General features: G+C 38.6%; 1 protein-coding gene across 2 annotated transcripts; it reads right to left on the minus strand.

Annotated features, from left to right (window-relative positions):
- Positions 1–1,129: 1,129 nt before the first annotated feature.
- On the minus strand, positions 1,130–14,798 carry Prdx4 (peroxiredoxin 4). Of its 2 annotated transcripts, XM_074062197.1 has the most exons (8): positions 14,418–14,798; positions 10,753–10,870; positions 8,286–8,402; positions 6,224–6,346; positions 5,158–5,288; positions 4,173–4,207; positions 1,732–1,778; positions 1,130–1,242 (listed from the first exon to the last, which is right to left on the minus strand). In XM_074062197.1, the coding sequence occupies exons 1-8, from the start codon at positions 14,668–14,670 to the stop codon at positions 1,239–1,241; spliced, it is 828 nt and encodes a 275-aa protein (XP_073918298.1). In that variant the 5' UTR covers positions 14,671–14,798; the 3' UTR covers positions 1,130–1,238. The 2 variants fall into 2 exon arrangements, with proteins under 2 accessions (XP_073918298.1, XP_020037718.1); XM_020182129.2 differs by lacking the exon at positions 1,732–1,778 and having other exon boundaries at positions 14,418–14,767.
- Positions 14,799–19,344: the final 4,546 nt, after the last annotated feature.

Raw genomic sequence — 19,344 nt, forward strand, 5'->3', positions numbered from 1 at the left:
GACAGAGTGGCTCAAGTGCTAGAATGCCTGCCTAGCAAGTGTGAGGCCTTGAGTTCAAACCCTAGTACTGCCAAAAACCAAAGAATCAAACAAAAAGAAAAAAACCAGGTACTAGTGGCTCATTGCCTGTAATCCTAGCTACTTGGGAGGCTGAGATCTGGAGGATTCGGGTTTGAGGCCAGCCCAGGCAAAAAGTGAGACCCCATCTCAATAAATATGCTGGTATGGTGGTGCACCTGCCATTCCAGCGATGGCAGGAAGTGTAAGATAAGAGGATTGAGGTCCAGGCTGGTCTAGTCAAAAAAGCAAGAAAATAACCAGAGCAAAAAGTGCTGGAGGCATGGCTCAAGGAGTAGAGTGTCTGCCTAGCAAGAGTGTGAAGCCCTGAGTTCAAACCACCAAAAAACAAAACAAAATAAAAAAAGGACTGGGAGTGAAGCGCAAGTGGTAGAGTGCTTACCTAGCATGCATGAGGCCTTAGGTTCAGTCTCCAGTACTGCACTAAAAAGAAAAAAAAGCTAGCTTGTATGTATTTAGGGATTCAATTTTTTTTATTTCTTAAACTAAATGTAAACATATAACCAGCTACTTATAAATTTGGTGTAAGTTGAAAATGTGAATTTAGAGGAAAGAGAGAGCCAGAGGGGTTTATGTTGTTTCAGAGCAGTGAGCTATGGGGTCAGCTATCCCTATCAGATACTATGGAAGGTGACTGGCTCACTTGTTCAGAGAGGTGAGCCACAATGTCACATTAACAGCTCAGAAACCAGAGTTAGTCTGTTAGGGTTTAAAGTCTGATTTTACCCTTGCTGGCTAGTTGTGACTTTGGGTAGTTTACCTAAGCTTCAGTTTCTTCATCTGTACAATAACTAACTTAAAGAGAGGCTGTGAAGATTACATGAAAATGCATCTAACCTGCTTCATATGATGCTTGGCACTTGGTATATACCTCATAAATGTCAGTTATTATTGTTGTTACTAGTTTGATTGAACCTGACATTTCTTACTTTGGAATGGTAGAGAATGACTGCTTATCTTTTGGTGTCAGTGTCTACCTTGAGCAGTAAATATCTTTGGATTGTGACATGGATTTTTATATTCTCTAAGAAATTACTACTGTAAAACAATATGGGAGTGAAACAGTGACCTTTATTGAGGATGTTCAAGCATGAAAACTTGATGAAGTATTTTTCAGTTTTGTTTATCAAAATACTTCAGTTTTCCAGCTGGATCTGGGATTATCTGTTAAAAAAAACAAAAAATCAAATTATTCATTTTAAAATGCAATGGACATCATTGGTAGTTTTGCACTGGTTGCCCATTTTTTTTTTTTTGGTGGTACTGGGGTTTGAACTCGGCCTCACACTTGCTAGGCAGGCACTCTACCACTTCAGCCATTTTGCCAGCCCTTTTTTGTGTTGGGTATTTTCAAGATAGGGTCTTGAGAATTTGCTTGGGCTGGATTTGAACTGCAATCCTCCTGATCTCTACCTCCTGAGTAGGGGATTATAGGCGTGAGCCACCAGTGCCCAGTGTAGTTGCCCATCTCTTGACTAAAGAATATACAAAGATTACTTTTGTATACCAAATTATATCACATATATTTAGGAAAAATTAGATTTGCCCTATTTATTAATCTCAGCTATCCCAAATTAATAACTCAAATAAATTAGAAATAATTTAGTTTTAATAAATTAACACCTATACTGAAGCAACCCAAAATTTACTTACAGCTCTTCTCTTGGCCACCAGGCTTTCATGGCATCTTCAGGTTTGATCTAGTTAAATCAAACACAGTGAAGAGCATGGCTACAGATGTTAATGTATTAGAATCACTAGTTGATTAAATGACTGTATGCCACAATAACCTGAAAGGGGGCAGTGTGTCCACTAAGGGTTTATCAAATGAATTTTTGGAGGTCTAGAATGCAACTTTTTGATTTCAAGCATCAAAGTTTTGTAAATCTATTAGACTCACAAGCAACTTGAAATATAATTTGACCTCACATTAGCTGTGTTAGTTGCTAGTTAAAGGCAAAGTATACCTATCTTTGTATATAAAAAACCTATTGTAATCACTGTGATTCACTGATTATGAACAAGTTTCTCATGGGTTTGTAAAGAGTTTTGCCTTTGAGCTCAAAGTTAATGTTACAATACCAAGTTACACATCTCCACACAGGTCCGACAGATCTCAAAGTGGGGGTTGAGTTATGCATTAAGTGTATTTTGAGCACTTAGGACTTTAAATTATAAACTAGTCAGGAGGTTAGTTTATATTTATTGATTTTCAGGCTTGCAGATAGAAATATGAATCAGAGGCTGCTGGCTTAAAAAGCAGCTTAAGGGCTGGCAGAATGGCTTAAGAGAAAGAGCGCCTGCCTGGTAAGCATGAGTCCCTGAGTTCAAACCCCAGTAGTGTCAGAAAAAAAATAAGCAGCTTAAAAAGCATTTCTTTTTAAAAATAGTTTTTAGAATATTTTTGAATTAGCATATATTAATAACATGAGGGGATTTTATTGTGATAATTCCATACATGTGTACAGTGTACTCTGAATAGTCTACCCCCTCCATTACATTCCCATTCTCCCCTCTCCTCTCCCCCCTTTTCAAACAGGGTTTGGTGTGTTTCCTTATTAAAAAGTATTTCTTGATAGGTCTTCAAGGTAGGGGGTGCTTTAGCTTGCAGATATATAGCAAAAACAACTGTGACACTAATGAATGCTCTACCAACCACAGGCATGTGCTAAGTATCCAACTCCTGAGAGACAGTGAGAGCTCCCAAGGTAAACCAATTAACTATGAAAGGTATTATGAGTAGTATATGTTTCAGAAAACATGTTAACTATCCACGTGATTAACTTTTGGGACCCTTTGGGAATCTGATGAAAACTATGGATTCCCCTTCATAAAAATGCACATGTATCATCACATACTGTGTTTTATTTTATTTTTAAGTGACAAATAATAATTGTATACATTTATGGGTTTGCTTATTTTTGGTGGTACTGGGGTTTGAACTCAGGGCCTAGTGCTTGCCAGGCAAGCATGCTACCACTTGAGCTATGTCCTCAGTGCTTTTTGATTTTAGTTATTTTTCAGATAGGGTCTCTCTTTTTTGCCTGGAGCTGGCCTCAGACCATGACCCTCTCTCCCACCTCCTCCTGAATAGCTGGGATTACGTCTGTGCTCCACCATACTCAGCTTGTACATTCTTTCAACACACATTTATTTATTTTCTGAATTTGAGTATACTTGTCAAATTATTATGACAGCCAGACAGTACTCATTAGTGAACAATACAGCTAAGATTCCCTGCCCTTGGAGTTACATTCTAATTCTTATTTTAGATTGTGGCAAATGGGATGGTGCATATGGTGGGGAATAGAGTGGTGAGGAAGTCTCCAAGATGACATCTGAGTTGAAATGTGAGTGGAGGGAGTCTGTCATGAAGAGAGCAATGCAAAAACAACAGCAAGGGCAAAGGCCCTAAGGCAGGAAAGGGGCACACGAAGTTAAGAGAGTAAATTATTACTTTTGATTGTCTATTAAAGATAATGATTTCTTCCTTCAATGTTACAGTATTTTTCAATTTCCTAACTACTGCTTGAAGATGTTATTTAAGAAAAGGTTCAAGCAGGTTTCCAAATTGTATTTTGGCCAGAGATTAGTTCAGGAACATCTATAAATTATACAGTGTGCCTAAAAATGTACGTTTCAGTGTTTCCTTTCCTCAAATGACAAGGAGAGAATCATTAGTTTCAGTGTTCATTAAATGGATTTCCTCAAAGGCTTTTTACTACACATAGAAAGGTTTTGCTAAGTGACTGTTTTTGGGCTCATAATATAGGAAGAAAGTCCATACAAGACCTCTACATTTATTCTACTAAGTCTCTACTCTGCCCTTTGTTTTCGTTTTCTTTTTAAAATAGTACAGTTCTTTAGATATGTAGCTTTAAAATTAACAGCATTAAACCCAGTATTTTGCTTTCTCCTCTTCAGCTATTGTTCCTACAGTCCAGAGAATATCTGTACTCTTATGATTTCTGCTTAGCAATGTTTGCTTCAGTTATGAAATGAGGACAGTTCTATTACGAGGAAAAAGTATCCTAAGGTTGGCGTATACTTTTTGGCTCCAGGCATGCCTTTAACAGAAAATCAATACGACTTACTGTTTCACTACCAGGTTTCCAGCCAGCAGGGCAGACTAAAAGGATCAAAAATAGGGAAAACAAAGTTTAGAAACAGCTTAGTTTTCTTTAGCAACTCCTGAATTTTTTGTTTTGATATGAAATTGAAATTAACAGATTAATAAGAATATTTTCAGATCACCAAGCATTTGACTTCTGTTAGCTTGCCTGCATACTATGGAATTTTAGTCACGGAGCTTATTAGAAGGCAGCTAATTTATTTTCATTTTTACTAATTATGTTCAGTTACATTTACAATATAAGAAACTAAATTGAATGTCTAATAAAGTTGGATGTTTGGGAACCTGGTGACTGAAAAGTCTGGGCACTGCAAAAATTTCTCTGAATTCACATAAACTTCTGGTAAGCTTCTCTGTCTCAGATCCTCCAGGATTTTGTACTAATGCCATGGCTTGTCATTTGTCAATGATAAGACTTTAGAACATGCCCTGACTCAGGGAATGAGTTATATTTTTAAAGAAATATGTAACATGCTCTATTTTAATCAAAATCTGAGTTTTCTATTTAGCTGTTGCTAAAACTTGGAAGTGAAAGGATGAACAACTGTGATACCAAGTAACTTTGAGGATGATTACATTATTTTAGAAGCTAAATCCAAAACTGTAAACATGAAAATAAAACCCATACTACTAAATATTGCCATATTGGTACATTTTAAGTTTACAGAAACATAATTTGAAAAACTGTAGTAGCAGAAACTTTTCTCTGAGTTTATCCAAAAGGACTATGGAAATAATTAATATTTTTGCATCTTACTCAGTAAGCAGAATACACTAGTGATAGTTTGTTAGAAGCTCTTTAAAGAATGATTTGGTGTGCTAAAAGGATCTAATAAGTTGAAAACAATCAGAAGATTTTGGAACCATCCAAATTACTTTTAGGATAAGAAACCAAACTATGCCATTTCTCACATGAAAAAAATCAAAAGGTTAGAAGGGAAAGGTACCTTCTCCATGCTTGTCAGTATACTGGAATGCTTGAACCAAACGTAGTGTCTCATCCACAGATCTACCCACAGGAAGATCATTCAGAGTAATCTGTCTTAGGATCCCTTTGTCATCAATAATAAAGAGACCTCTGTGAAACACAAGAACAGTAAAGGTGAGCCCATTTCTTCTCAATTAAACAAGCATTACTTAATATACCATCTTCACAGAAGGTGCTGTACAAAATGAACAAAACATTACCTACCTACTCTACTGGCACACACACGCGCAAACATACACATGCAGCCCTCCCCCATCTACTGTATAATTTGGGATTATTACTGTTAAATTGTAGCTTTAAAATTTTGTTTCTGGCTATGAAGTGTATTTTTGTATTTACATCTACTTACGATAATCTGACTTTTCAAACTAGGTGCATGTACTATTTTGGAAATAAAAAGTAAAAAAGGATAATTATTGATTCAAATCAAATAAAATAGCTAATGCAGTATTAGATAATATTACTTGGCCAACCAACATTCCATGACTGTTTTATGCAAAAAATTGCCCTTTTTTCAAAGAATTCTATTATCATGTTGGCTCAAGTAACCCAGTGAGAGTTGTAAGCTACTGCCTTAGTTTTTCTCACTCCAAAGACACAGGCTTGCTAGATACTATATTTGTATCTAGGAAAAAATTACTGGAGTCAATTTAGAAAAAAGGTAAAAAAGAAAAAAAAAGAACCAGATACAGAGTTGGGGGACCTAGACTCAAGTCTGGGCTCTCTTTTTAATTAATTATATAACTATAGCTAATTTTATAGAACTTTATGAATCTGTCTCTTATCTATAAAAAGACAGGGTTGGCCAGAGACCTCTAAATAACCTCCCACCTCTAACAGTATATGATACCAAAGAGTTTTAATAGGGAATCACCAGTTCTTTCAAAGAGTATCTACAACATTTGTGCAAATACAGCAAAATAGTATTCCTTGATCAAAACTTCTATCTTCTTACTCATAAATAATATTTCTATGTGGATTACATATGTACTTGAAATTTCAAAATGTTAACCACTGAAAGGTACCTAAGAGTATGGCCTGAGTCCTCAAGATAAACACCATAGTCTTTTGAGATCTGATGGTTCAGGTCTGAAAGAAGAGGAATCTTTATTGATCCAAGTCCTCCTTGTCTACGAGGGGTATTAATCCTGCAACAAACAGAACACTTCTCAGAGCTAAGTAAATGGCATGTATTAAAACAGTTACCATTCATTCTCTACATATGCACGTGTGCATACGTGAACACACATAAGATACATATATTCTTCCTGTAACAGAAACAGGCTAATATACTTTCTGTTTTATTGCCTTTTCCCTACTTATCAATATATTAATGTTCTTCAAGCATTAAATGTTGATATATAACACATTTTTAATGTATAGACATACTATATTTTACTAATCTCTGCTGACAGACAAAACTTTATTTTTTTCTTTTATAAACACTGCTGGCAACATCCTTGTATTTTCATCTGATTAATTTCTAGAAGTGGATTTATAGATCAGAGGATATATACTGTTATAAACACAATCTAAGAACTGATCACAAGATAAAGGTTTGAGAGATAGGATACAATTGAAAGACATTTCACTATTCTGAGAGACACAGAAATACAAAGACCACATGAAACAGTGAAGAAGTTAGTTGTAATCTCTGAATACATCAGTCCTCAGATTTAAATATTCTGTAACTTGAAACAATAGGGCTTGTGGGCTGGTACCCCATAGGAGAAAACTGATATTCATAGAAAGAAAACATGGAAATACTCCTCCTTATGTCTCCAGCCCCAGATAGAACATCTAAGTAGAAATGTTTGGTTGGTATAAAACCTATCCAGCTGAGAACATATCCTCAAATTTCCTTGGGAAATCAATCCCAAATTATTTGGGATGACATAACTGTTTCCTTAGTAGACAAGCATTATAATCCTAGGAAGATTTAGAATCACTACAGAAATAATGAAGCAAATATGTCTAGAGTTTTGATATATTTATATTAAGAAATAATCAGTAAGTTACTTATAATGTTTAAGAGAATTTGTCATATTAGAATTAAGTCCCTGAGGTTTGTCTGAAAATTGAGATATTTTAGAAGGAAAAATATATAGAATATAAAACTGCATTTAAAAATAACTTCGCAACCAATCAGAATTTGTTGTATATACTCACACATATATGTTGTGTCTCTATATGTATATTTAAATTGTAAATGGAGAAAAACTTGTGTTTTGAATTTTTAACTTGATTGAAGTGAACATTAAATTTTAAAACCAAAATAATTGTGAATGATCTTTGTGATGCACAAAATTTTAAACAAAAAGTTGTGGATACAATTAAAAACTCACATCCACATTGATGTTTTAAATTTTGAGACATGTTGCAGAACTGCTTTCCAAAAATACCAAACCAATCTTGTGTGAGTACCATTTCTTCACACATCTGTCAACACTGGATGAATATTCTCAATTGTTTAAATCTTGGCCAATCAGACAGGGAGTAATGGCATCTCAACATTTTGATCTTTTGGCGTTATTGGGGTTGATCTCTTGGCCTCCTGCTTGCTGGGAAGGCAGTCTACTGCTTGAGCCATGCCTCCAGCTCTCATTTTGATCTTCAATCTTTGCAACTAATTAGGTGGAACATCTTTTCATGATGAATGAACTTTTAAAATTAGTTTTTAAATTAATTTTTAAAAATGATTGCTTCTTGAAAATTATAAATGCTATTATGTATTTGATCTACCACAACAAGGAACTGCATAACAGAAAAATGGTATAAAGATTTTTTTTCTCCAGATTTAATCATAATAATGTTAGTATGTTAAGAGTTATTTGTCAACCAGTTCACTTGGGAGGATGATTGTGATTTGAGGCCAGCCTGGCAAATAGTTAGAAAGACCCCATCTCCAAAATAATTAGAGCAAATGAACTAGAGGTGTGGCTCAAGTGGTAGAGTGCCAGCTTTGCAAGCATGAAGCCCTGAGTTCAAACCCCAGTCCCACCAAAAAAAAAAAAGAGAAGCTATTTGCCTATGATTTAAGAGTAAATCTATTATTTTTTTCTATAAATTTAAGTGTAAAATACTGACCAGGCCAAATGAGTAAACTGTGAATCAACAGAGCATGCTACCACTTCGGTATTTATAGATCTGAATTCTTCAATTCGGTCACCAAAAGCAATGATTTCAGTTGGACACACAAATGTGCTGAAAGTTTAAAAAAGAAAACAAGGAAACAAGTCAGTATTCTTAAAATGAGCATATATCTGAACTTTCAAATTACCTAATTTTTATAAACACCTCTATTATATAAAAATGCATATTAGTAACAATTTTATGATAATGAGTCATCAAGATTATATAGTCTAAAAGACTGTCATTTGATCAAATATTTGATAAATAAACTTTCTTCTTAAAACTCTATCAGTGATCAATGTTCCCTTCTTTACAGCAGAATCCCCATTTCACTTTTACTATAGTGCTTTATAACTTTCAAGGGTTCTATACAAATTTTACAATGTGTTGCTATTTCTTTTTATATTCCTACACCAACCCTATGAGCTAGATGCTTTTACCTGTGTTTTGGAGATGAGGCAACATTCTTCAGTCCCCCCACCCCTTCTGGATAGGTCCTCTTCCACCCCATCTCCCAGTCCTGTGCAGCCAGGGATTTTTATACCTACGACCCTCCTGTTGTCAGAAGGACATGTTTAGAGAACATTACCCAGAGAAGTTTTCACAAACCACTGTAGGGATGCTTTAAACTAACTGAGTTCTAACCAACATTCCAAAAAAGTGAAATAGAACAGAAAATACAGCATACATAGTAAGGATAAGTTATCGGACATATATATATATACATAAATGTATGTATGTCTGTGTTCAGTAGTCATATTCAAAATATGTAACAACCTTAACTTGAAGTTGGCTTTATCTCTAGAGTTTGCTGAAAGGGAACTGTTTATTTTCTGGTATGTTAGACTAATTTTGAGGTCTGCGGTTAGTGTTATATAATAACTTTCCAGTTTTATAACAACCTGAACATAGAAGGCAGATCTTTTTTTTTGGTGGTACTGAAGGTTTATCTCAGGACCTTGTGCTTGCTAGGCAGGCACTATACCACTTGAACCACACTGCCAGTCCTGGCCTATCATTTTTTTACATCAAGATTTTTACTTCTGACTTCTGTTAGAAATTAGCTTATTTATTTTTTAGCTAGTCAAATCACAATACAAGTTGGTTAGAAAGACAACTTGTTTAGTCTTAATGTACCCATTTTTATGAGAATTCTTTCTATTTGGCTTAGTACAGGGGTTGGCAAACTTTGGTCTGTAAGTCAAATCTGGCTTTTTGGTAAAATTTCAGGGGAACAAAGTGATAGTGATACATTCATGTTTTGCTGAGAGCTGCTTGCGTGCTACAATGGTAAAGATGAACAGCTGCACAGAGATCACAAGACTAAAATATTTACTATTTGGTGATTTATATAGAAAGTTTGTTCAACTCCTGGCCTGGAGACACCTATATAAATGAGTTTAAGTACACCCTCTCTGCAAGGTTATTTTTTCTTTTTGGTGCTGGGGATCAAACTTGGGGCCCAGAGTAGGCAAATGCTTTATCACTGAGCTACACCCCTCAGCCCCAGTTTAATTTTCATCTACACAGTTCTAGATTAGTCCTAACTGAAAAAGACACAGAGATAGAGGGATTTTTTTAAACTTACTTTTTGTGATAAAAAATTCAAGAAGAAAAAAAAGATAAAGGTTGAGCTGACTGTCTTTTTGGTCTCTTTTCACTTTCATAATAAATAAGGCATACACAGAATAGCATTTTTCAAAATAATATTAAGTCCTTTTTTTTTTTTGCAGTGCTGGGGTTTGAACTCAGGGCCTACACCTTAAGCCACTCCACCAGCCCTTTTTTTGTGATGGGTTTTTTTTGAGATAGGGTCTCTCGAACTATTTGCCTGGGCTGGCTTTGAAACACAATCCTCCTGATCTTTGTCTCCTGAGAAGCTAGGATTACAGGTGTGAGCCACTGTGCTCAGCTTAAAATTAAGTCCTTGATGTGAATAAATCTACAAGAGTATTACCACCTACAAAAATGCTGTTGGTGTTAAAGGAAAAAACCCCACAGTAACCATAAAATGTTGAAAGGGATTATATTTTCAGGAAAATAATCTAATCCCAGGAAAGTAATGAATAAAGAATAAAAAATGACAAAACTACTGTATTAAACAGAACTATGTATTAAGTCTTGATACCAACTGCCTTGTAAAATATCATCAGTCCACTTTCTTGGCTTAGTAGATATTAATGAATACACTGTAGCTTTTCTCTAATTATTCCAGTATATTCCATATCATGAAGATATGAGAGTAATTAGGTCAATGGGTTATGATTCTGAGATATAAGGTAGATGTTATCCTTTTGAATAAAGTCATCTCTGCCTTTTGAAGAACTGACAGTTGAATACAAATTTCTAACTATTTGAGGTTCTTAATAATGAATGATGAAGACAGGGGTTTTTATAGCTGCTATTTACATGTATTACTTACAAATCAAGTGGGTAGAAGAAAAACACCAAGTATTTCCCACGGTAATCAGTTAACTTGAGCTCCTTGAATTCTCCATTTATCACAGCTGTTCCTTCCCAATAAGGGGCTGGCTTAGAAACTAAGAAAGAAAAAGACATGATGTTCTGTAACACTGAGAAAGCTGGTGGAATAGCAAAGGAGATCTTTAGAAAAATCACTAAAAATTAGGGCTTTCAAACCCCTGGACCTCATTGGAAGTCTGGTGACACAGACTTCTTAGAACTTAAGTGTTACTGAATACATAAAATACATAGAATTAACTTAGTGTTACTGAATAGATAAAATACACAGAATTACAGAGGAAACCAATTGTAATGAAACACAGCCATCAAAATATTTAAAAATTGGTGATACAGTAATACATGTGCTCTTTAATTAACACTTTAAAGCTGCAAGATCTGGCAGTGATCTTATAACTACCTAAGCTAACGATGAGTGTGAATGATATTTCAGACTAACTGAAATAACTGTAACACAGCATGAACATCTTTATGATTCTATTGGCAACAGGTACAAGTGAGTATTGCTGAAGCTAGTGTAGTCTGTTGTTGATGGCCATAAAAGGAGGAATTTTAGTTGGGGGTTAGTGAAAATAAAGTCTTTTTATATAAATTTTATTATCATTATAGCTATATAACATTGAATAATGGGAAGACTTCTTTTGGTGGTAAAAATGGGGGGTTGAACTTACGGCCTCACGCTTGCTAGGCAGGCACTCTACCACTTGAGCCACACCATCAGTCCATTCTGCATTGGTTATTTTTGAGATAGCGTCTTGATTTATGCCTGGGCAGTTCTGAGCTGTGATCCTCCTATTTGTACTTTCCCAGGTACCTGGGATGACAGTCATCCATTGGTTGAGATGGGCAAACTTTTTGCCCTGGCTGACCTCAAACTGTGACCCCCCTGATTTCTGCCTCCCAAGTAGCTAGGATTACAGGCTTCAGTTATGAACATGCAGCAAGACTTTTTTTCTAAACCTAGTGGATACTTCACTACAGCCCCTCCAAGTTACCAACTTCCTACATTTCAAATAATTAGACTTTCTTTTCTCTAACGGCAATTCTCCAGATGTACTAATTTAGTTTGTCTGGCTTCTCACATATACAGGGAGGGCTTGCTGTAGATGAGTTACACTGCAGGAGGAAATGCATAAATCCATTAGGCCAGAAGGGTACAATCCCAGATCCTAGTATAATTTTCTAGAAGGCTTTGGAAAAAAGAGACCCCTTTGAACAGGTTTCAAGTGGCCTGTTGGAAAGTGAATAGTTAGTGTTGCTCTCTTGTAAGGGTATACTGTAACTCTAGCCAGCACCCTTTGATAATAATGTACCTTCATGTCATTGCCACATTTGGATGGCATTTATACTTCAGAACTACTACATACATTGAGGGCAATATTTGCTTTCAAGTTTGACTAAGGTCCCTAAAAAAGTAAGGCCTATACTTTTATTTAACTGCCACTCTACACAGACAAACTAAAGATGAATTCCTGTGAAGTTCATATATCACATGTGACTACTTACCTTCAGACAGAAGCCATATAAATAATCCTGATCTGATTAGAAAAAGGCAAGGAGGGAAAATTAGGTAGGAGAAGGGTACTGAACCAAGTATGCTTTGTATACATTACGTAAAATGCAACATACTTTAAGTGACCTGTTATGATAAAACTCAAGGATTTTAGCATATTGGGAAAACCATGTCAGAAATAAATATTGTTCTGAAAATTGATTTTGGAAATTTTGGTTCTTAAGAACTGCAGTTACTTTGCTAAGATCTATAATAGAATTCTCAAAGCAGCCCCTTGCATCTATTAAAAACCAAAAAAAATTGTCCTGAATATAAATTATATAATTAACATAAAGATTCTGGTAAATGCAAAGAAGTATAATAAAGAATATTTACTTCTCCTTTCTCTATAACCCCTGCCAATTTAACTGGTGTTAAAATTTTGATGTACTCCCTTCCAGTCTTTTTTAAACACACAGTTTGGTCATGTTGCACTTCCATTTCTTTTTTCCCTCCCCTTTTCTTAAAGGAAATGATAAATTATAACCAATTTTTGATAATATGGCCTCAAGGCCTCCATATTATCTCATTCAATGAATTAAACTCGGTGTCTCTCTAATTCTAGATAAGTCTGTATCTGACACAGAAATGTAGCAAATAAAATATGAAAAGTTTTCTGGTAAAAGGAAAGTTATTATTACTAATTTTTTTTTTTACTTCCCAAAGCAGCTTTGGAGTGGTTTTGTTTTCAATACAAAAGAAAATGCCAGTAAACATTTAACTGGCTGACATATTTCAAAATATCTTCTCAGGCAAGTTAAACTAATGGGACTTGGAAATGCGATGATTTTAAAAGTACAAGACTAGCTTTCTATTTTTTTGAGGGGGGTGGTGGTACTGGGGTTTGAACTCAAGGCCTCACACTTGCTAGGTAGGCACTCTACCGCTTGAGTCACTCCACTAGCAAGACCAGCTTTCTCACGACAAAATGTATATATATACATATCTGTCTATATCTATATATCTATATCCTTTCAGTGTGAAAGAATTACAAACGTTTAAGGAGGCAAAACGGTTTCTTTTTCCATTTAGCACTCCCCACCCCATCCTGTAACAACATTCCATTCATTTATGTCTGGGGATTCATAATTGGGAAGTATTATTTTTTTCACAGAACATTGGCATGGAGCATGCTGTAACAACCATAAAAGTCAAATACACACCTACAGATTGTCAAATGATCCGTAGGAAAAGTGGGTTACTGAAAAGTAAGCATGGGATAGTATTTATCTTTATCCTCTGGTCACTGCTTTTTGGCTAATCTTAACATGCAGATACAACAGGCTACAACTTTCTCGGTATCCTTAGTCTGACGTGTCCTTCCTGAGAGTGGCCATTAGCTTTGTACACTGGACAGGAATTTTGTACACTGGACAGAAATGCAAATAATCAGATTGGCAGGACACAAATTTGTCACCAGATTTATCATCAATCCAATTCTGTTACTTTCAACCTCCTTTTTCCGTTTCCCTCCCAAGTACACTCTGTAACTGATTATTTCTGAGAAACACAAAGAAGTAACCATACAACTTTTGAGGGAAGATGGCTTTTAATAATCGTCTTTGTAATATGCAACAACAAAAAAGAAAAACGTTTGACCTCTTGAACATTTTGTTTAGCCACTTTTCTGTTTAATCAAACTTTCTGTGAATCATTATTCAACTTATCAATGTACTTTCTTCCCTGAAATAGTACTTGAAAAGAGACGTGAATGCTGCAGGCACTTTACGATGTTCAAGGAAGTGTTTCGGTTTGCACAACATCCTCAAAGTCCGCAAACCCGGGACTACAGACACCCTCTTTCCCTCGGCTGCGGCTTTTGGGGTAACCACTAATTCTTCCAAAATCTGATCAGTGGAAACCATCCCTTTTTTCACAACTGGAACCGTTCCCCATCCTCCCTCCCCCAAGAGAACCAGGCAGACCCAGGGCCGGGAGGCAGCCCAGGGTGTGCCGCCTAACTCCAGGGCCCAGGGTAGCATCCATATGCACCGTCCGCGTGTCTCTGGGTTCTCCCCACGCCCCCACCCTACCCTTGGCAGGGTACCACCTACTCTTGGCTTTGCTTAGGTGCAGGGAGTGGTCTGCGACTGATATCCGGGACGCCTCTCCTGGGTACACTTGTCCACCTGCGTAGAAGTGGCACTCCTCTTCGCGGGTCCGGGGCCTCTCCTCTGTCTCCAAGCCCTGCAGAGCCCTGGTCGACAGCAGGAACAGTAGCAGAGGCAGCAGCAGCAGCAAAAGCAGCTTTCGGCTCCAGCCACTGGCTGGACGCATCCCGGCTAGCAGCCCTGGCGGCGCCTCCATGACCACGCGAGCGCGAAAACACGTCCCTAAGCGCGAGCACGAGTTCTCCCGCCGCCAGCAGCCACAACCGCGTGCACGACACCCGCGCGAGCCAGGGCGCGGCCTCGCGATACCTGCTCCGCCCCACTCCGCCCCCGCCCCCTCTCCTGCCACGTGGGCTCCGGCCCCACCTTCTCGTGTCTCTCCTCCCCCCCCCCCCACCTCGCGGTGGGCTTTTGCGCCTGCGCCCTGCGGGTGGGCGAGGGCAGAGCCTTGCTCAACTCTGCAAAGGCTACTTTCCAGGCGTGGCTGGTGACCCGTTTCCCAAGCTCACGCCTGTAGGATTGTTTTGGACTTTCTCGCACGTCCATCGCTTCCACAAAGCCTCACTCGTGCACACTATCGTCTCAAAAGTTGAAACTAACCAATGTTCCTGTGAATGGTTTGCATTTTATATCGCTCAAGAGACTTTTCGAAAGTCACTTTTGGATTGTGGGTGTGGCTCAAGTGGAGAGCGCCTGCCTAGCAAGCTCGAGGCCCCAAGTTCAAACACCAGTATCGCCAAAAAAAGAAAAAAAAAAAAGCAAAGCACCATTAAACATTTTAAATTGGAAAGTCGTAATTGTATACATTTATGGGATACAATGTGATATTTTGATATATGTGTACAGTGTTGTACTGATTAAATCAAATGAGTGAACATTTCACCTCATTTACTTTTCATTTTTATAGTAAGACATTTGAATTCCCTCTAAGTTATTTTGAAATATACGTTATTACTGACTACCCTGCTAGTTACCAGAGGCTTAGGTGACTAGGAGGTTTGCTGACATGGAAAGTTGTTGGTCAAAGGGCACAAAGTTTCAAATAGGAAGAATAAGTTTAAAAACGAATAGACGTTTATTTTTTTTTCCTTGAAGTGATTTGTGTGAACTAGTTGCAGCCCTTTTAAGTCCTGGGAAAAATTAGAGAAGATAGGTCAAATCATTTACACTTCTCCAGCTACCAAAGACAGGTTTTAGTTGACTTAAAGATTTTTTTTTCCCATCCAAGATTTGAAAAGTTACCAGAAAACACCCACTCCTAGCACAGGTGTCAATTTTCTGACAATTACTTCATCTCCCACCCTCGGCCTCTTTGCCGCTCCTGGCCCATCGGCCTCCCCACCCATGATGCACCGGTGCGACTTCTTTGTGGCGTCACTAGTGACAGGTCTTCCGCCCTCGTCCTGCCACTCTCCCATCCACCGCACTGTTTTAGACCCTGCTCATCCTTGTAGGTCCATCTTTTCCACAAAAAATTGCCTATGTGCTATTATTGTGACTGGCTTCCTGCCCTCAGCTTTGTGTTACACCTGACATTCCCTTCCCATCATTCCAGATTTTTCTCTTACATGGCTTTGGTTTCATGGGTAACTGGTTTCCTGCTGTAATCTGCCTGCTGCCCTCAGAACTGTTAGACCCACTCATTCTTCCACAAAGCCTCTCCATCGCATGGCATTATCCCCCAAAGTAGAATGGCTGCAAATGACTTGCATTATATTTCTCTAATAGACATTTATTCTTTTCCTTGCAGTGACCTGTGCAAACAGTGCCCTAACTCCCCTTCCTGGACGTGGGGGCCCTTTTGGTCTGGGGAAAACTTGGAGAAGAAAAGGTCTAACCTTTTTTTCTGGTATCTCTCTAGACCATTTCTTCTCTTTTGGAAGGGAAAGCAGACAGTTTGGTGACTTAAGAGTGACTCGGGTGGGAGTATTTTTTAAAATCAAAACTTGTAGCTGGGTATTGATGGCACATACCTGTAATCCCAGCACTTGGGAAGCTGAGGCAGAAGGATTGTGAGTTTGAAGCTAGCTTGGGCTACAATAGTGAGAGTTCCAGGCTAGCCTAGGCTACATAGGGAGACCCTTTCTCAAACAAAACCAAACCTTAAAAACCTTGAAAAGTTTCCAGAAAACCCTTTCTCCCTGGACATCGTCATTTCATCTTCTGATATTTATCCCATTGTCTAGGGTGGTAGGGTTCAGGAAAGAGACACTGAGCATAACAGAAAGATAGGAGCCATCAGCAGCCCTTATGCCCCAGGTTCCCCTGTGTCTTTCTGGGAGTTCTTGTCATTTTCTCATTCTAACAGAAGCCATCCTAGCAGTTTGTCTTTCATCTGTTATAGACTGTCAGCTTGCTGGGGCAAAAATAGTTGTCTAATTGGTCTCTGTTTTCCAAAGAACCTGGTACAAGATAAGCATTTGACATTGTAAACACTTCATTTGGTAAGTTAACATGTAATATTCCAAGCAGCCTGTCTTAGTTTCAAGTTGCTTTCACAATTTTTTTTGGCAGTACCCGAGTTTGAACTCAGGGCCTCCTGCTTGCTAGGCAGGCACTTTACCACTTGAGCCACTCCACCAGCTCAATCACATATCCTAGGCTCCTTCTGACAACCCCTTGAGATAGAAAATCTGTCCTTTCCAAAACCACCCCTCACCCTAATTTTGCCCCCTTTATAGAGTTTCTGCTTCCTGGACCCTACTTCCTGTGGGTAAAGGATGGAAAAGATGAAGCCAGCCCCCGGGAGGGAGGGAGAATATGTCCTTACTCATAACATTTTCCTGCAGCTCTTCACTCTCTGGAGGCCCGTAGGTAAGAGTCCGCTGACGAGAAAGAGGTAGTTCTCGCTCCCATTCTTCTCCTTCCCTGGCCTCCTGTTCCACATGGAAGGGGAGTGGAGCCCTGGGGGCTCGGGACTGAGTCCCAGGAATTCTGCTCAGGCCTATGCTACGAGATCGGGTTCGGTGATCCATGGTGAGTCTTCGACAAACAGCAACAAGTCTTAGTGAGTTTGAGGCCCTGAGCTGGGCCCCTAAATTTAGACCGGGGAAAGGCAGCTAGGGGAGAGCGCTATGTCCCTATACCTCTTTGCCCTTGGCAGGGCTGAGCTGTCCCAGTTGGGATCAGGGACTGCTCACTGAGTGGGCCTCAGTGAACCCCCTGCCCACTGGGGAGAGTGACCAGGTTGGCCAGCTCCCAGGCACCTACTCTGTGTCCCTCAGTTCACTGAAACCCCTTGGCAGCTGCCATTCTGAGTGTCAGCTGTTCTGAATCCTTTCATCCAATGATATTTGTGCAGATATTGTGCTGTCACAATGACATCCACCAGGAAGGTTGAAGTGGGGGCCCCGCCCTTAAGGCACTTACCATCCAGCTGTAGTCAGTTTCCCATATTAATAATACAAAACCATCAGACACAGAGGAGTGGTTCCAAACCCAGGGTGCACCTCAGAAATATATGGGGAGTTTAAAAGTAATCAGGTACAGGGAAGCACAGCCCAGAGATAATGTTAATAGTCCCTTGGGGGACCAGCCACCAAGAATATTTGGTTTCGCAAATGGGCATATCTGGTTAAGAACCACCACTGATTGAGGTTGAGTGGAGATTCTGGGGTCAGCCTTTCTAGGTTCAAGTCTTAGCTCTGCCACTTATAGGCCTTAAGGCCTCCAGAAATTCAACTTCACTGAGAAGTTAAATTTTCATCTGCAGATAGAAAGCAAAAATACTAGACAGGCACTGATGGCTCATGCCTGTAATCCTAGCTACTTAGGAGGCAGAGATCAGGAGGGTCACTGTTTGAAGCCAGCCCAGGCAAATAGTTTGTGGAAACCAATCTTGAAAATATCCAACACAAAAATGGGCTGGTGGAGTGGCTCAAGTAGTAGAGTGCCTGCCTAGCAAGCATGAGGCCCTGAGTTCAAGCCCCAATAATACGAAAACAAACAAACAAAAAATCAAGCAGTAAAACTTTCCTCATGTTGTGAAACTATAATGAAAGGATAAATGTAAAGCCTAACTTTGGACGTGGGCCAGACTTAGGGATTCACTTCTAATAACTATGGTATAAGTAATGTTTTGTAACTTCTGAGGCTAGGTCAGAAAAAGGACCGCTTTTGTCTTATTCTTAGGTTACTCATTCTGGGGGAAGACTTTTTGTCTAAAATTTTTATCGAGCTAAAATTCACAAAACATATATTTTTTTCATTTTAGAGTGTATAATTCAGTGTAGTTCATAATGTTGTGCTTTGTACTTACCTTACTGTATCTAATTCCAAAACATTTCCGTCACCCCCAAAGAAATCACATGCCTATTATCACCCTAAGTCCTTCCTTCCTCCACCATTCCCTGGCAATTAATGTGTGTTCTCTGTCTCTCTCTCTCCTGTCTCCCCCTCCTTCCCTCCCTTTCTTGTAGACCTTCTTTGCTCCTTTCTTCTGTCCCCCCTTCTCTCTTTGGATTTGCCTCTCTGGGCATGTCATATAAATTGAATGATACAATATGTGGCATTTGGTGTCTGGTTTCTTTTATTTAAGCATATTTTCAAAGTTTGTTCATGTTGTGTGATGTATTGGTACTTTATTCCTTCTTTTATTGTGATAATATATGATACACACACATATATATTAAAATTTACCACCTTAACTATTTTTTTTGTGGTACTGTGATATCAACTCAAGGCATACACCTTGAGCCACTCCACCAGCCCTTTTTTGGTGATGGGTGTTTTTGAGATAGGATCTCATGAACTGTTTGCCTGGGCTGGCTTCGAACCACGATTCTCCTTCTCTCTGCCTCCTGAGTACCTAGGATCACAGGCGTGAACCACTGGCGCTCAGCTCACCTTAACTATTTTTAAATGTACAGGT

Source organism: Castor canadensis, chromosome X (genome assembly GCF_047511655.1).
Source record: "Castor canadensis chromosome X, mCasCan1.hap1v2, whole genome shotgun sequence".
NCBI lineage: Eukaryota > Metazoa > Chordata > Mammalia > Rodentia > Castoridae > Castor > Castor canadensis.

Coding starts and splice junctions, on each gene's coding strand:
- Prdx4 (XM_074062197.1), bottom strand. CDS start 14,670: ATGGAGGCGCCGCCAGGGCTGCTAGCCGGGATGCGTCCAGCCAGTGGC. Junction 8,403..10,752: donor TTCTTCTACCCACTTGATTT/GTAAGTAATACA, acceptor TTAAACTTTCAG/CACATTTGTGTGTCCAACTG. Junction 1,779..4,172: donor GGAAACCTGGTAGTGAAACA/GTAAGTCGTATT, acceptor TGATTTAACTAG/ATCAAACCTGAAGATGCCAT.